This window comes from Lissotriton helveticus, chromosome 1_1, assembly GCF_964261635.1.
Source record: "Lissotriton helveticus chromosome 1_1, aLisHel1.1, whole genome shotgun sequence".
NCBI classification, from domain to species: Eukaryota; Metazoa; Chordata; class Amphibia; order Caudata; family Salamandridae; genus Lissotriton; species Lissotriton helveticus.
The window spans coordinates 204945679-204961445 of record NC_136057.1 but is presented as its reverse complement, the minus strand read 5'-3'; the positions used below and the strand labels follow the sequence as shown (position 1 = coordinate 204961445).

The 15767-nt window shown below is 45.0% G+C and overlaps 1 protein-coding gene across 1 annotated transcript in view; it reads right to left on the bottom strand.

The window, feature by feature from the left end:
- LOC144768532 (coiled-coil domain-containing protein 17-like) overlaps positions 1-15767 on the bottom strand; it is a 97809-nt gene that overhangs the window by 22112 nt on the left and 59930 nt on the right. Inside the window, exons 5-6 of the mRNA XM_078652285.1 lie at positions 7342-7464; positions 6970-7106 (exon numbers count right to left, since the gene is read on the bottom strand). Of these exons, the coding sequence (XP_078508411.1) occupies positions 6970-7106; positions 7342-7464 (260 nt within the window). The remainder of the gene's footprint in view (positions 1-6969; positions 7107-7341; positions 7465-15767) is intronic.

The following is a 15767-nucleotide window of genomic DNA, read 5'->3' as shown; positions in this document are numbered from 1 at the left end:
TCCCGGCGATCCTGAGCCGGGCCTGCCCTGGTGGCCGTGAGGCTGATGTGGGGTGAGCTGCGCCGGGGACTGATTCTGTGAAGGGGTTCCCCCCCGCCGCTGCTGTGTCCGGCGACCCTGGACCCTCGCGCCCGGACTCTGCTTGTGGGGGGCGCCGGTGCTGATATAGGCGGAGACCTGCATTGGGCGGACATCCTTTCTGCACCAAGGCTGCCATTGTTGGGAACCCCCCGGAGCTCTGTAAAGTCCTACACTTTTGAACTGTTTTTGAGAGTCGCGGAGGGTGGCGACTGGGCTGACTTCACGAAATGGCTGCCGACCCTTTGAAACGTGGATCGCCTCGTGGCGGCGGGCTTGGGTTGCCGGATTGCGCGGGGGTCCGGACTTGTGTGCGTGAGCTTACAGTCAGAGATATCCTGGATGCCCTGAGATCCCTGAGTGCATCCCTGGCCCCCGCTGCCCCTGTGAGCTCGCCATGATCCGCCGCCATCTTGGGCAGACGTTTCTTCCTGCCCCCCTCTTGTTCCAGAGACTCCATTGCCTCGCCCCCCTCGACTGTTGCAAGTGTTGCTGCCGCTGATCGTCGATCATCTTGTGTGCCAGTGACTTTGGAACTTCCTGCTTTTCGAAGTTTTGAATCCGGGGACTTGGACATTGTGCCGGGGCCTTGTTCTGCTTGGATGCCTAGGAATAATGGCGGGCTGCTGCCTGTTTCTGCATCGATGGCTTCGCATTTTTATATTGCAGGGAACCTCTCGCGTTTCCAAACGGCGAAACTGAACTCCTGTTTTTCATCACCCGTGCTGCTGTTGTTGGTACATTTAAACTCTCTACTCGGACTTTTGCTCACCTGCGGACCGATTGACCCCCCTTGTCTACATCGTAGTCATGATTTCTTTCAATTGTGTGCTTGCCTTGCATCAAGTAGCTCATTTCACATTGTCATGTGGTGGGTGGGATTTGTGGTTCGGAAGGGATTGGGTTGATGTGCACAACTCCTGGTGGATTATTGGTGTAAGACTTCGTGGTGCAGTTGCTTGTACCCATAGCGCGGTGGGAGGTTCCCTCCTCTGTAAGTTTTATGGCGCTTGAGATTGTGTCGTCCTGGTCTGTTTTTGCTGCGATTGTCTGGTTGGGCGGAGGGCTGCGGCCGACCGTATTTGTTTCTGCTCTCATGCTCCTCCCTCCCATTTCTTTCTATATGTTTATGTTTCTTTTTGTCTCGTTCTTCTTTCTTTCTTTCTCCTGCTATATTTCGGGTTCTGGTTTAGGGCGACAGGCACGCTGTCTGAAGGGTAGGCCATAGCCTTCTACAGGGGTGCAGGGTGGGATGGGTGGGTTGGGTTCTATTTGTTGTTTATTTTTATAGTTCTATGGCCCTTTTGTATCTCTTTATAGTAATGCCGCGTCTGTCCTTGCCTCTCGTGGTATGATTGAGGTGGGGTCTGTGGCGTCGTTGCTCCTCCTCTTATGGCTCGGTTGCTTTCTGTATCGATTACTGTGCCCTCCTCGTTGCTAATACTTCTGCTCTCTCCTGCATTCCCGCCACGGGACGCCTGTTTCGGTGTGGTGTTCTTTCTTTCGTTTTTGTATTTCATTTCATTTTATTATTTTTTTTCCCGCCTTGTTTTCCTCCCCTCCCCCTCTTCTCCCCCCCCCTCCTTCCTTCCTCCCCCCTTTTTATTTGAGGTCACTATGACGGGTTAGTTCTGGTGTGATGTCTATCCGATCCCTTTGTTCTGGCTCAGCTGTGCTTTTGGGTGGTGGGCGTGTAAAGTTGATAGTGATCGCGTGTCGATTATATCTAAAGTATCCCTTTCTCCCTGTGTGTACTGTGTTGCCTCTCCTGTATTGCGGCCCTATACCCCCTTATTGTTGCTGAGGGTTGTTTTGGGACTTCGGACTCCTCTATATTGAAACTGAACCTATCGTACTCCTTATCCCCATATTACAAAATTAACCTTCTCTGCTCCTGTTTATTGGCCGTCTGGTTCTTATGTGTTTCTTCCTTTTTAAGATTGTATTGCTTCTGCTCCTTGATGATTGATTCTGTAATGTTTGCTTTGGAACTTTTGACTGCTTTTCGTATTGTGGCCGGCCGATTTGGTTGTAGGCCTAGACTTGTATATCCTTTTGACACGAATAAAGGTTTAAAAAAAAAAAAAAAAAAGACAGACTTAAGACAAAGTTCTAACTTAAGTCTGTCTTAAGTCTGACTTAAGACAAACTTAAGACAAAATCCTAACTTCTGTGAATACCAAAAGTAGTAAATTCATTCTGCGAATGTCAAAAGTAGTAAATTCATTCTGTGAATGTCAAAAGTAGTAAGTGCATTCTGTGAATACCAAAATAGTAGTAAGTTTAGGATTGAGTCTTTAAGTTCATTCTGTGAATCGGGCCCCTAATTTGGAAAGCCCACTAATTCCAGGGCTAATACTCTGATACAAATTTTATTTTTTGCAGTTGAGAGGTGTAGTATGATATCACCAAGGAACAAGAGTTAGATTGTGCAAGTGTTTCCACATTTAAGGGCGTGAAGTTACCATTGTTTTTGTGTCACAGGTCACTGGACATGGGGTCTCATTTTTGATGAACTCATGTAGGACAGAGCTGCAAATCTTCTTGTGGTGCTGCCCTAAGCCTATTGTGAAAGGGCAGGAATGCACCGTATTTATCAAATATGGTGCATTCCTGTCCTTTCCCCTTACGCTGGCGTACAATTTGCTGCCTAGCACCAACCTAGGCAACCTTGCACCATGGTGCACAGTTGCCTCTATTGCAAGCAGGATTGTTTTAGTGCATGAAGGAGCACCTTGCTGCACAAAAACAATCCCAAGAGGCATTTTCGAGAATGCAGCACACAAGGAAAAACCGAGGAGAAATTAAAATATTTTTCCTCGTTATACTTGCTCTGGGGAGGCGTAAAGTTTTGGCACTTCCCCAAGTTTACGTGATTAGGTGAATCTGAGGCAGCATCAAAATCCATGGGTGTTAATTGGGAAAACCCACTGCACAGCCCATGAAACCCCTCCTTGACGCAAAGTAAGGCAACTCAGTGACCTGCCCTGCCTTGCATTACTCCATATCTATGAGGCCACGTAAAGCCAAGCAGAGGGACTTGGCATAGCCTCACATATATGATTGAGAGGATTGCGCCACCGGAGCGTCAAAAAAAGTGACGCTCCAGCGGCACAAGCCTATTATAAATAAGCCCCATGGTTTTTATGTGCTATATTATGCTCATAGTGCCTGATTTAAAATCTGTGCAACGGATACCCTGACTACCTCACACTTCTCCTGTGTCCAATAGGAAGATCCTGTGTGTGTTAATGAGAGACAGAGATCCGCAGAGTTCGGAGTGAGACGGGCCAAGAGGAGAGTGGAAAGACAGCTCATCCACTCACATAATCTTCTACTCATCGGAGCATTCATCCATTAATTCACAAACCTATGCATATACCTATTCCTCCTTCCTCACGCAGACACTATTCCACCCACACAATTTATTCATCTGTCAAATAATTCACTAGCGGGAATGCATGTACACATAAGTCCATTCTACTGCATTAATAAATCTATCTACCTACATCCATGTTCATCATCCATCCACAACACCAGGCCTTCATCTATTCATTCACACAATTTGTGCACTCACCCTTTCCTCCATTCCCACCCAAACATCTATCCAACTTGCTTCCCACACACATCCAGTCAGCTTCCTTCCATACAGATACAAACACCCATTAATTCATCCACCGGTACCCATGCATCTATACAGATTGATATAACCTTCCAGCCACACCCATCTGTTTATCCACCAGTACCCATGCATCTATGTATAGATTCACAAAACTTTCCATCCACACCGATCTGTTCATCCACCAGCACCCATGCATCTATACAGATTGATATAACCTTCCAGCCACACCCATCTGTTTATCCACCAGTACCCATGCATCTATGTATAGATTCACAAAACGTTCCATCCACAACGATCTGTTCATCCACCAGCACCCATGCATCTATATATAGATTCAGACAACTTTCCATCCACACCGATCTGTTTATCCACCAGCACCCATGCATCTATATATAGATTCAGACAACTTTCCATCCACACCCATCTGTTCATCCACCAGCACCCATGCATCTATATATAGATTCAGACAACTTTCCATCCACTCCCATCTGTTCATCAACCAGCATCCATGCATCTATATATAGATTCACACAACTTTCCATCCACTCCCATCCATTCATCCACCAGTACCAATGCATCTATACATAGATTATTATAACCTTTCATCCACACCCATCTGTTCATTCACCAGGACCCATGCATCTAGATATAGATTCACAAAACTTTCCATCCATTCATCCACCAGTACCCATGCATATATACATAGATTAACATAACCTTCCATCCACACCCATCTGTTCATCCAGCAGCACCCATGTACCTATATATAGATTTTACCGCTTTATTCCCCCATCCGTTCATCCACCAGTACCAATGCATATATACATAGATTCACACAACTTTCCACCCACACCCATCCATTTATCCGCCAGTACCGATGCATCTATAAATAGATTCAAACCACTTTTCAGATCTCCAACCATTCAACACCAAGTGTTAACACATCAATACTCCCACAACTATGCTTTCATCTTTACATTTGGTAACAACCAATGCATTCTTTAATTATGTGCCACACCTATGCACCACTGCATGCATGTCCAGCCATCCATTTATGCACCACCAATACTGCATTGGTTGACCCACCTGTTTGGGCATGGGTGCTCATATATCTGCTGTCTGGTATCAGTTTGCACATCGGTGGTTGCACCTGTCAGCATTGGTGCCTAGCTTTATTGCTTGTATGTTTCAGCAGTGGTGCCCCTGGGTTTATTGCTGTCATGAGTCAGCAGCAGGGTCCTGGGTTTCTTGCTTGCATGTGTCAGCAGTGGTGCCCTGGGTTTATTGCTTGCATGTGTCAGTAGCGGTGCCCTGCCTTTATTGCATGCATTTGTCAGCCGTGGTGCCCTGGGTTAATTGCTTGCATGATCAGCAGCGGTGCCCTTGGTTTATTGTTTGTATGTGTCAGCAGTGGGCCCCTAGGTTTATTGCTTGCATGTGTCAGCAGTTGCGCCCCCGTGTTTATTATTTGGTTGTGTCAGCAGTGGTGCCCCTGGGTTTATTGCTGACATGAGTCAGCAGCAGTGTCCTGGTTTCTTGCTTGCATGTGTCAGCAGTGGAGCCCTGGGTTTATTGTTCGCATGTGTCAGCAGCGGTGCCCTACATTTGCCAGACGTGGTACCCTGGGTTTATTGCTTACATGATCAGCAGCGGTGCCCTAGGTTTATTGTTTGCATGTGTCAGCAGTTGCGCCCATGGGTTTATTGCTTGGATGTGTCAGCAGTGGTGCCCCCGGGTTTATTGCAGACATGAGTCAGCAACAGTGTCCTGGGTCTCTTTCTTGTATGGGTTTATTGTTCGCATGTGTCAGCAGCGGTGCCCTACATTTGCCAGACATGGTGCCCTGGGTTTATTGATTACATGATCAGCAGCGGTGCCCTAGGTTTATTGTTTGCATGTGTCAGCAGTTGCGCCCATGGGTTTATTGCTTGGATGTGTCAGCAGTGGTGCCCCCGGGTTTATTGCTGACATGAGTCAGCAGCAGTGTCCTGGTTTCTTGCTTGCATGTGTCAGCAGTGGAGCCCTGGGTTTATTGTTCGCATGTGTCAGCAGCGGTGCCCTACATTTGCCAAACGTGGTGCCCTGGGTTTATTGCTTACATGATCAGCAGCGGTGCCCTAGGTTTATTGTTTGCATGTGTCAGCAGTTGCGCCCATGGGTTTATTGCTTGGATGTGTCAGCAGTAGTGCCCCCGGGTTTATTGCAGACATGAGTCAGCAGCAGTGTCCTGGGTCTCTTTCTTGTATGTGTCAGCAGTGGTGCCCTGGGTTTATTGTTCGCATGTGTCAGCAGCAGTGCCCTGCCTATATTGCATGCATTTGTCAGCCAGTGGTGCCCTGGGTTTATTGCTTGCATGATGAGCAGCGGTGCCCTAGGTTTATTATTTGCATGTGTCAGCAGCGGGCCCCTAGGTTTATAGCTTGCATGTGTCAGCAGTTGGGCCCCTGGGTTTATTGCTTGCATGATCAGCAGCAGTGCCCTGGGTTTATTGCTTGCATGATCAGCAGCAGTGCCCTGGGTTTATTGCTTGTATGCGTCAGCAGCGGCGCCCCTGGGTTTATTGCTTGCATGAATCAGCAGCGGTGCCCTGGGTTTATTGCTTGCATGTGTCAGCAACGGGCCCCTAGGTTTATAGCTTGCATGTGTCAGCAGTTGCACCCCTGGGTTTATTGCTTGCATGATCAGCAGCAGTGCCCTGGGTTTATTGCTTGCATGATCAGCAGCAGTGCCCTGGGTTTATTGCTTGCATGATCAGCAGCGGCGCCCCTGGGTTTATTGCTTGCATGAATCAGCAGCGGTGCCCTGGGTTTATTGTTTGCATGAATCAGCAGCGGTGCCCTGGGTTTATTGCTTGCATGAATCAGCAGCGGTGCCCTGGGTTTATTGCTTGTATGAATCTGCAGCGGTGCCCTGGGTTTATTGCTTGCATGAATCAGTAGCGGTGCCCTGGGTTTATTGCTTGCATGAATCAGGAGCGGTGCCCTGGGTTTATTGTATGCATGATCAGCAGCAGTGCCCGGGGTTTATTGCTTGCATGTGTCAGCAGCGGCACCCCTGGGTTTATTGCTTGCATGAATCAGCAGCGGTGCCCTGGGTGTATTGCTTGCATGAATCGGCAGCAGTACCCTGGGTTTATTGCTTGCATGAATCAGTAGCGGTACCCTAGCTGTATTGATTGCATGTGTGTGTGACTACTTTTAGGTGCGCTGCACCTTTCATTGACTGTGAGAACATCTCGCAACTTTTGTTTAGAAGACAGAGGTACGTACGTTTCTTTTTCTTGTCCTTCCGCTCTGGTTTCGGACTCATCTGCTCAAACATCATGGCTTCCATCTGGAGGTCGCGCATCTGAGCGAGGACAGCAGGGTCGCTCCCCCCGCTCTGGACATAGGCCATGTGCAGGGAACTGGGGAGGAACGGAGACAACGCTGAATCAACAAGTGAATGATGCAGAGGTCCTCCTCAAAGTCTGGACATGTGGGGCACTGGGAGGCGCTCTACAGATTCTGGTACATCAACCAGCCAGTCAGATGGAAGACTATCAAATTGCTCTTGGGACAGAGGATTAGTTACTGACATTGTTGTTGGTCGCGTGAACCCAACCCGCTCCCACATTTTCACAATGTTTATGATTTACGCACCTGATTTCCGAAGACAGAAGACCAGTACCAGATGGAAAGGGAAAAAGGTTCCAGGACACCTTCTCTCCCTTCTTCTCCGGGGTTTTTGGTGCATCAGCTTTCTTTGCTTCTTCATACTTTGCTCTGTTACAGGAAGTGATAAGACAACAGATTCAGTCCCACTGCCACTAGATTGTTTTTCTCTTGCTGTCTCCGAAAATTGTAAATGGAACATTTATCAGCAAGACAACCATAAAAAAGGTGCCAATTAGACAACAACCCTAAGAAAACATGAGCTGAATGGACGTTCAACTAAAATTTGCCAGTTATAGGTTACACAACTATCCCACAATGCACTGCTTAAAACCTCAAACATGATGTCTCAAATGAAATCGTAAAGGAGCATAATACTCCCACAATGCACTGCATGTAATTTCATGCATGATTACACAGGTGACATCACAAATGACTATGACACCCCAATAATGCACAGATCATAACCTAACGTATGATGTCACAGATAACGCAAATTACATCACTGATGACATCACATATCACAGCACCATTTACATCATCGGTGGCATCACTGATACTACCGGTCTGTTGGATGGCAGTGTAAATACCGCATTGTTTGAATATGCATCCTTCGTAAAAACAACTGCATTTTGTAAGGGCAAAGGCTGTGGCATTAAGAGCAGAACATGGCCAAATAAAAGTCCAGCCTTTGCTAAGAGCCTGCAGATCATGGCCAAACAAAATGGCCAACCCTCTCTAAGGCACTGGGCCCACACTGAAGGTAGTGGATACTTTTGGTAGAGGTAAAAAGAAAACACAACAACAAACACTTAAAGATTAAAAACAGAGCTCTCTTTTGGAAAGAATGGATTGATAAAGGCTTTATCGTATTGGACCACTTGATGATCAATGGGTCTCTTATGGCTTTCACGGAGATCCATGATAAATATGATCTATCTCCTTTAAATGCTCCCCAGTATCCTCACCTTAGATCATCTATCATTCACTTCCAATCCCAAAACTCTTCCTTAGCCTCTTACAATCAGACATCCACCCGCTCACTAGATTTTTCAACTCAGCTCAAAGCCTCTCATATCTATAAGATATTATCTCATCCCTCTGTTCCTAGAACCAAATCCAGTATTGAACTCCTTTGGGAACAAGATCTGGCACATGAATTCTCGCTCCAAACCTGGGGCTCCATTTGGACAAAAGTTCATACCTCTTCACGATCTGCGAGCACTACACAGACCCTTTACTATTTTTATAATAGGCTCTTCCTAACCCCCACAGATCTCCAACAGTTCAGATTAATGGATGATTCGCAATGCTGGTCTTGCTCCCATGATAATAGTGACTTACTCCATATGTTTTTTCTCTGCCCTATGGTCAAGAATTTTTGGTTACTTATTTGGAAGAAGTTGAATGACATGTTATCTACTAGTGTTCCTTTGATATTGTACACATTTTTCTGGGCAGTTCCTCTTCCATATGGAATGCCCAGGGAAGTGTGGGTAAATGTATCGATGTGTTCATAGCTATTACTTTTCAGATTATCACCTCCAATTGGAAGGACACCACCAAAATCTCGTTTCAATCCTGGTGGAACCTGTTATGTCATCATCACAGACTAGATCGTGCATATGCCACCTCCACATCCCTACTGATCAAAAAGGACTTGCTTTGGTTACCACTTACCACATTTCTTTCCAGGTTACCTGTGTGATTTATCTTGTATGTATTTGCCATGACCCTTTTTGATGAAAAACAATTATTTTGCAAATACTTTCTTTCTTATTGTTATCTCTACATTCTTATCTTGCTGCCACTTATCATTCAACCTTACCTCTCCTTTCTCCCCCTCCTTTCTTTTCTTCCTTCTCTCTTTCCCTCTCCCCTCCATCTCAAATACTAAATCACAATTGTCTAAGTATAGGTTCAGAAGGTTCAAATTGGTTTTAATTGCATATTTCCTATTATACTCCCAATTTTGTTATTCCTTTTTCTAGTAAGGTTACTTGTTAACCTATGCTTGTACAATGTATACTGATGTTCTACTTCGTATTTTATCTCAATAAAGCATTCTAAACAACAACAAAAAAAAAGAAAGCACAACTACAGAATTAACTGAAACAAATATTTAAATGGGTAACTGGTTTATCTCAGTTGGTGAGGATGGCTCCTGGTCAACCCTCTCTGGAAGCATCATTAGTCCTAACAGAGGAGGTTGATGTGGGAGAAAACCTGACTTTCTTTTTCCTGGAGGCAATGGCATTGGTCCACTCTTCCTATAGGAAACTTTGGAAAAGCAAGTTATTGGCCGTGTAAGGGAGTATTCTGCAGATATTAAGTTATTGAGGCAAATTGCATCCCATTTAGCTGAACATAAAGTACAGTTTCTCTTTGTAACTTCACTACACCAAGGAGCAGCCTGGGACAGATAATAGCGTGAAATAACACAATCTTCTGCAGCTGTCTCTCAGTAAATCTAGGATTGGCAAAAGCAATAGGCACGGCTCTTGCGTGCTAACACATGCAAATAGCATTTGAGCTGAGTGTGCATGCTGGCGCTGGTGAGTGCAATCACCGGAGGAGCTGCTGTTTACAGCCCTCATCCTGGCCGGGTAGGGAGGAAGCTGTTCTGGTGATGGAACGCTGACCCTTGTGGGGTCTTCGAGAGATATATTGTTTGTAGTGATATGTTGTTCATGAAGCTGAAGTGAGGTTTGGTTCTGTGTTAGCGAAACCAGCCAGACAATTATTACAGTGGCACTGCAAACGCACTATGAGTCCGATTCACAGAATGAACTTAAGACTCAATCCTAAACTTACTACTATTTTGGTATTCACAGAATGCACTTACTACTTTTGGCATTCACAGAATGAACTTACTACTTTTGGTATTCACAGAAGTTAGGATTTTGTCTTAAGTCTGTCTTAAGTCTGTCTTAAGTTTGTCTTACGACAAACTTAAGACAAAATCCTAACTTCTGTGAATACCAAAAGTAGTAAGTTTATTCTGTGAATGCCAAAAGTAGTAAGTGCATTCTGTGAATACCAAAATAGTAGTAAGTTTAGGTTTGAGTCTTAAGTTCATTCTGTGAATCGGGCCCACTGATACTATTTCAAATCATATTTAATAAATGAGGCAGTCCTTACAGAAGTACGACTGGATTCACTGTCTATAACGATATTGAAAGACTATAGTGGAAAGTACAACCAGCAACACTGAAGAAGGACCACAATGGCACGAGCAACCAGTAATATTGGAGAAGAAGCACAGCTGCACAAATAACCAGTGACAAAGAAGAAGGAGCATTGTACCAGCAACACAGAGGTGGACCACAACGGCAAATAAATGAGCGACACAAAAGAAGGACTATAATGCACACAAAAAAAACAAAAGACATTGACGAAGTTCCACAACGTCAGTTAAAAGCGCTGTAAGGCTTAGTGCTTGGTGGAACCTGTTATGTCATCATCATAGGCTCGATCGTGCCTTTGCCACCACTGTACCTTTATTAATCAAAAAAGACTTGTTATGGTTGCTTTTAACTGATTTCCTTTCCAGACATGTTCCCTGAATTTTACCTCTTTATTCCCGTCTCTTTCATTGACGTTTATTTTTCCATTTCATTTTTTTTTTCTTATAGCAATTTCAAGTATTCATTTTGTATTCTAGATTCCCTTCCTTTCCTTTTCTTCCTCTCTATTCCATCTCTTTCTTTCTCTTTCTCCTCTCCCTCTCACAAAACAAAATACCGTTAAAAAGCTTTGTTCCTTGGTACAGTTTTTATATCTCTTTTGGGGATTGCATTACATTTTAATATTTCTATCTCTTTTCATTGCCATTTGTTTTTGTAATGATATTTTACTTTGTATATTCTACTTAATAAAGCTTTCTAAACCAAAAGCGTTGTAAGGCTCATGCTCACAATGAAAAGAAACGAGCCTATTCAACCTAGGGAATGAAGCAAGAGCCTGAGTAAATTAAGCATACAACTGTACAACAAAAAGTATGTTCATGATGGATGTCAGGTGTTATTTTTAAAAGAAACTATTTTTTCATAGTGTTCTTTTCTTTTCCCCACATCAATTTTCTTTTAAAAGAGCATGCCAGGAAGGCCTTCGAACGATGGGAGTCTGCTGGTTGCCGCTCCCTTTGCCAGGTGTATGGTCCCGAAGGGATAATTCCCTTTCCACAACTACGCCAGGACTTCGGCCTTCTGGAGACCGAGCGACTCCACTATTTCCAAATCAGGCACTGGGCCCTTAGCAAGACAGTGAGAGCGGACGCGGATAGGCGACTCACAGATTTCGAGTATTGGTTGATCACCCGCAAGTTAGACAAGCAGCTAATCTCGGACCTATACAAAATGCTCACACACAATCACAAGTACACCTACAGCGCGAGTAGGGCTCGCTGGGAGAGAGAGATGGGGAGGACCTTTACACATAAGGAGTGGGAAGGTATATATTATAGAGCACGACACTCGGCGTATCATATGGGGCTCACTGACACTCTAACGAAGGTGGTGACCTATTGGTACTACACTCCAGAACGACTATACGAGATGGACAGTAGCAAAGACCCGTGCTGGCGGGGCTGCGGACAACTGGGCACTCTCACACACACACTATGGGAATGCAGCCTTCTGCAGGATTACTGGTGTCAAGTTCTGGACGACGTAGATAAACACTTCGACACCGAAATCCCACGCTTCCCTTCCTACGTCATTCTGGGGCTCCCGAATGCGCTGACCTACCCATTACGATCACGGAGGGGACGACTGATAGCTATAGCTCTGGGTTCGGCGCTACAAAACATCGTAGCACACTGGCGCACGACCCACATCCCCACGTATCAGGGGTGGCTCCATCGCCTGTGGATGGTCCTGGGTATGGAAAGACTTTCTCTGTATAAGGCGGGAGAGGGGGCAAGGTATGCTGAGCTTTGGCAGCCGTTTCTAGCCCTCCTGTCCTCGGAGTTCATAGAAGTCACCTGCCCGAGGTATCTTCGATTGTTGAGGTTGACAGAGATTGCCCTGGAGGAGAAGAACATCAAATCCGCCCCCAAATCGGGAAAGTGACGATGTATAACCAGCTGAAATGAGACTGTGGACCACGGGGGGGGGGGTAATGGGGTAGGGGGTTTGGGACTGTTGGGGTTGGGGTACCGGGGCGGGGGGGTGTTGGGCTCAGGGAGGGATAGGTTGGTTAAGGCAAGGGGGGTGGGGATGATAGTTCAAGAGTGTGTTGACGATCTGCACATCCAAGCAATAGGGGCGGGCCATATTCTACATCAGCGACTGTAGGAGTGGGCTGGCGGAGGGAGTTAGAGCGGCCCTGAATAGCACTGCAATGTTTGAAACGCGGCCGGCCCGTGTTGGGTTGTAGGCGGCTTGCTGTGTATAACCACGATTTTCTATATACTGCATACACCTGACCCCTCTGATGTAATCGAGCCCTAGCTCCTACTGAAACGATTGACAAGCGCTCTTGATTGTTGATGCCTGTACTGTGTTGAATTACTCAATAAAAATATTTAATACTAAAAGAGCATGCCACATAATAAGACTAGTAAACCTGGAAATGCGTCAAAATGCTTTGCCTTCCCAAGTGAGGCAAACCAGGCATTTGTTGCTGCAAAACAAAAGAGAATGATGAGTATGCCCCATCAACATGACCTCCCCTCCCCCATCGAGCACTCAACAGTAAGTGCAGTAAGTGCATCCGCTACACCAGTGTATGCACTTTCATTACAGAGTTCCTGGTAGGCATTCAGGATCCTTGGAATATGGTGGACAAAGAGCCTCTTACTTTAAGTAAGCAGGTGTTTATGACCCAGAATATTCAGCTTTCAGAGGAGGCAGTCTTTGTTTGAAGATGGCTTCTGAGTTCACTGAACGGTTCCTATCACATGCTGAAGACAATGCACCTCATACATTGCAATGGAAGCATTTCCTACGAGGCAGAATGATACACCAAGCCATCAGTTTCATGAGGTAGAGAAATGTACTCCTGTGAAGTTCATTGCATGTATCTTTTTGTAAGAGGTTCCGACAGATAGATGTGCTGTTAAACTCTATCCAAATAAAATGGTTGCTCGGACTACTTTGATTATGAGACGACAGAGCCCGTTTGTCTGTTCTAAACAATGAATGAGATTCACAGCTTCTGGTAGCTGAAATGGTTGAGATATGATGGTCTTCAAAAAAAAGTTTTATATGTGCAAATTGTCATAAAGAGGCAGGTTTCATCATGTACTTTACTTTCTGTATGAGAAGGTTCAATCTGTTGGTGATTTCATACTATTTTAAATTATGCACTTTTCTTCTCTTTTTTTCTAATGATGTTAACTAATTAAAAAATACATTTTGAATATGACTACTTGTTACACATGTAGAGAACTGTGCCGATGCCAAATACTGAGTGTACACGTGTCCAGGAGTGAAAATGCGCATACCTTGAACTCTGGAGCAGGATGTTGCAGGACACCACAATCAGTGTGTGGTTAAGCATCCACACCACCTAGACCGCACTGGTGTCTCCTTGCTCAAAGTCCCACAGAGGGGTGTTATGTGAGCTGTACGAAGCACCAGTTACAACGGGTGGTGGCTGGGGTGCAGAATTCAGCATAGGGCAAAGGATGTCAAACTTAGGCTTCTCCTCCATACGCCACACGGATACCATGAAATTCAGCAAAGCGGTCTGGACTAGCCTTATAATGCACCCCGTCTAAGATGGGGTGTTTCCATTGAATGTTATATGATGAAGATGAAGTAGAGTCTTTTCCTATGATATCAGTTCCTGTTTGAATTGCATATAAGGAGGCATTTCCAAGTGATGGACGTGTAGTAAAAAATGTGTTCCCTTGTTTTTTGGAGTATTCTTCACCCACCTGCTTCAATTTTGGTCCCCGGTTTTTGCTTCTAGTAGTTGGAACACCTACTGGGTCTACTTCTAGATACCCAAGCTTGGCTGTTGCTAATGAATTCAGTACTAATCTTTATCTTCAGTCAAGAACTATGAGATGGCCAAGAAGGTTATTTACCCCTTCTGGTTTATTCTTCCTATCTGGAACCTTCTTAAGGAGACACTTGTCAAATCAAGCCCAGGGGGGACCGTGGCTACTAGGCGCAGTCACCCTTTCTTTCTGAAGGTCTGGCTTGAACATGTCAATACAAGTTCATTCATCTTAGGCAACCTTCAATGCAAGTTTCTAGACTGTGCAGAACCGGCTGTTCTTGTTCCTGCCCTCAGAGGTTGGAATGTTAAAGAGGTTGGAATGCACTGACGTTACTTCCTCTCCATGCTCCAGAGAATTCCTTGCTTCTCTGTTGGTGGGTCGAACAGCACCAGCACCAAGCGAGTCTCCTTTGTGAATTTGTTGAGAACACGGAACACAATTGTGGCATCTTTTCTGTCCCGGCCTGCAGTTCTCCTGATCTTATATATCCTTTGGGAATTGAGCTGGTGTTGTCCACAAAGCAAAGATTAGAGAATGTGAATTACTGCAACAATACATTCACAACTCTGCTGCTTGTGCATTGATATGCACAATGGGAAAGAGATAAGAAAGGAGCAGGTCAGCTGTAACATCCTGCTAAAGATCCCCAAGCCCTAAGAGAGGAGCACTGCTCTGCAATACAGGCTGCAACTGGAAGTGTGACACTCAATCTGACTCATTGAAATGTGGAGGATGTTGTGCTAGATTTCTGAGTACTAAATGGTCAATTCTAGTTATTATTCATGACCAACGCTGCAAAACTATTTGGTAAAGTTCCATATGAATTTTATGTTTCATCTAAATGTTCGTTCACCACCAGATGTGTGCCTACAACCAATTTTTTTATGTGGGAGCGAGCAATTTTCTTACTGATTAATAATGTGTCCATGTTAAAGACTTCCAGCATTTATGATTGTTCACTTTTATAGTCTGCTTGTTGAGTGATTGTTGCCTGATTGTGATGTGATCTCTTTGTACAAGACAATACAACATTTTAGGGCACATCCCTTTCCAGCGGCGTATGTAGAGCTGTGACGTACCCAGGAACATGAATGCTTAAAGTAGGTAATGAAGTTTCAATATAAGATCTGAACTGGAAAAGGCTGACGATGTACCGCTTGATAAGAGCAGTCCAGATTGTATGCCCTAAGAGGATGGAGTCAGAGGGTAATATGTAGGGATTTGACTCTTATGTAGATCTCTTACTTCTTTGAACCCAGCAATATTATCAAGGTCATCCAGTCTATAAATCTCAGCACAACAGCACATCTAGATAACCTTCCCGCTAGATTACTTATACGTATGTTGCCTTGTGGACACCGGGTTGGTGTGCCTCTTTTGCTGGGTGTCATAAGTTGGCTCTTTTTTTAGAAAAAAACAGAATACATTGTTCCTGATGGTTATCTGGTCAGCAATCAGAAAG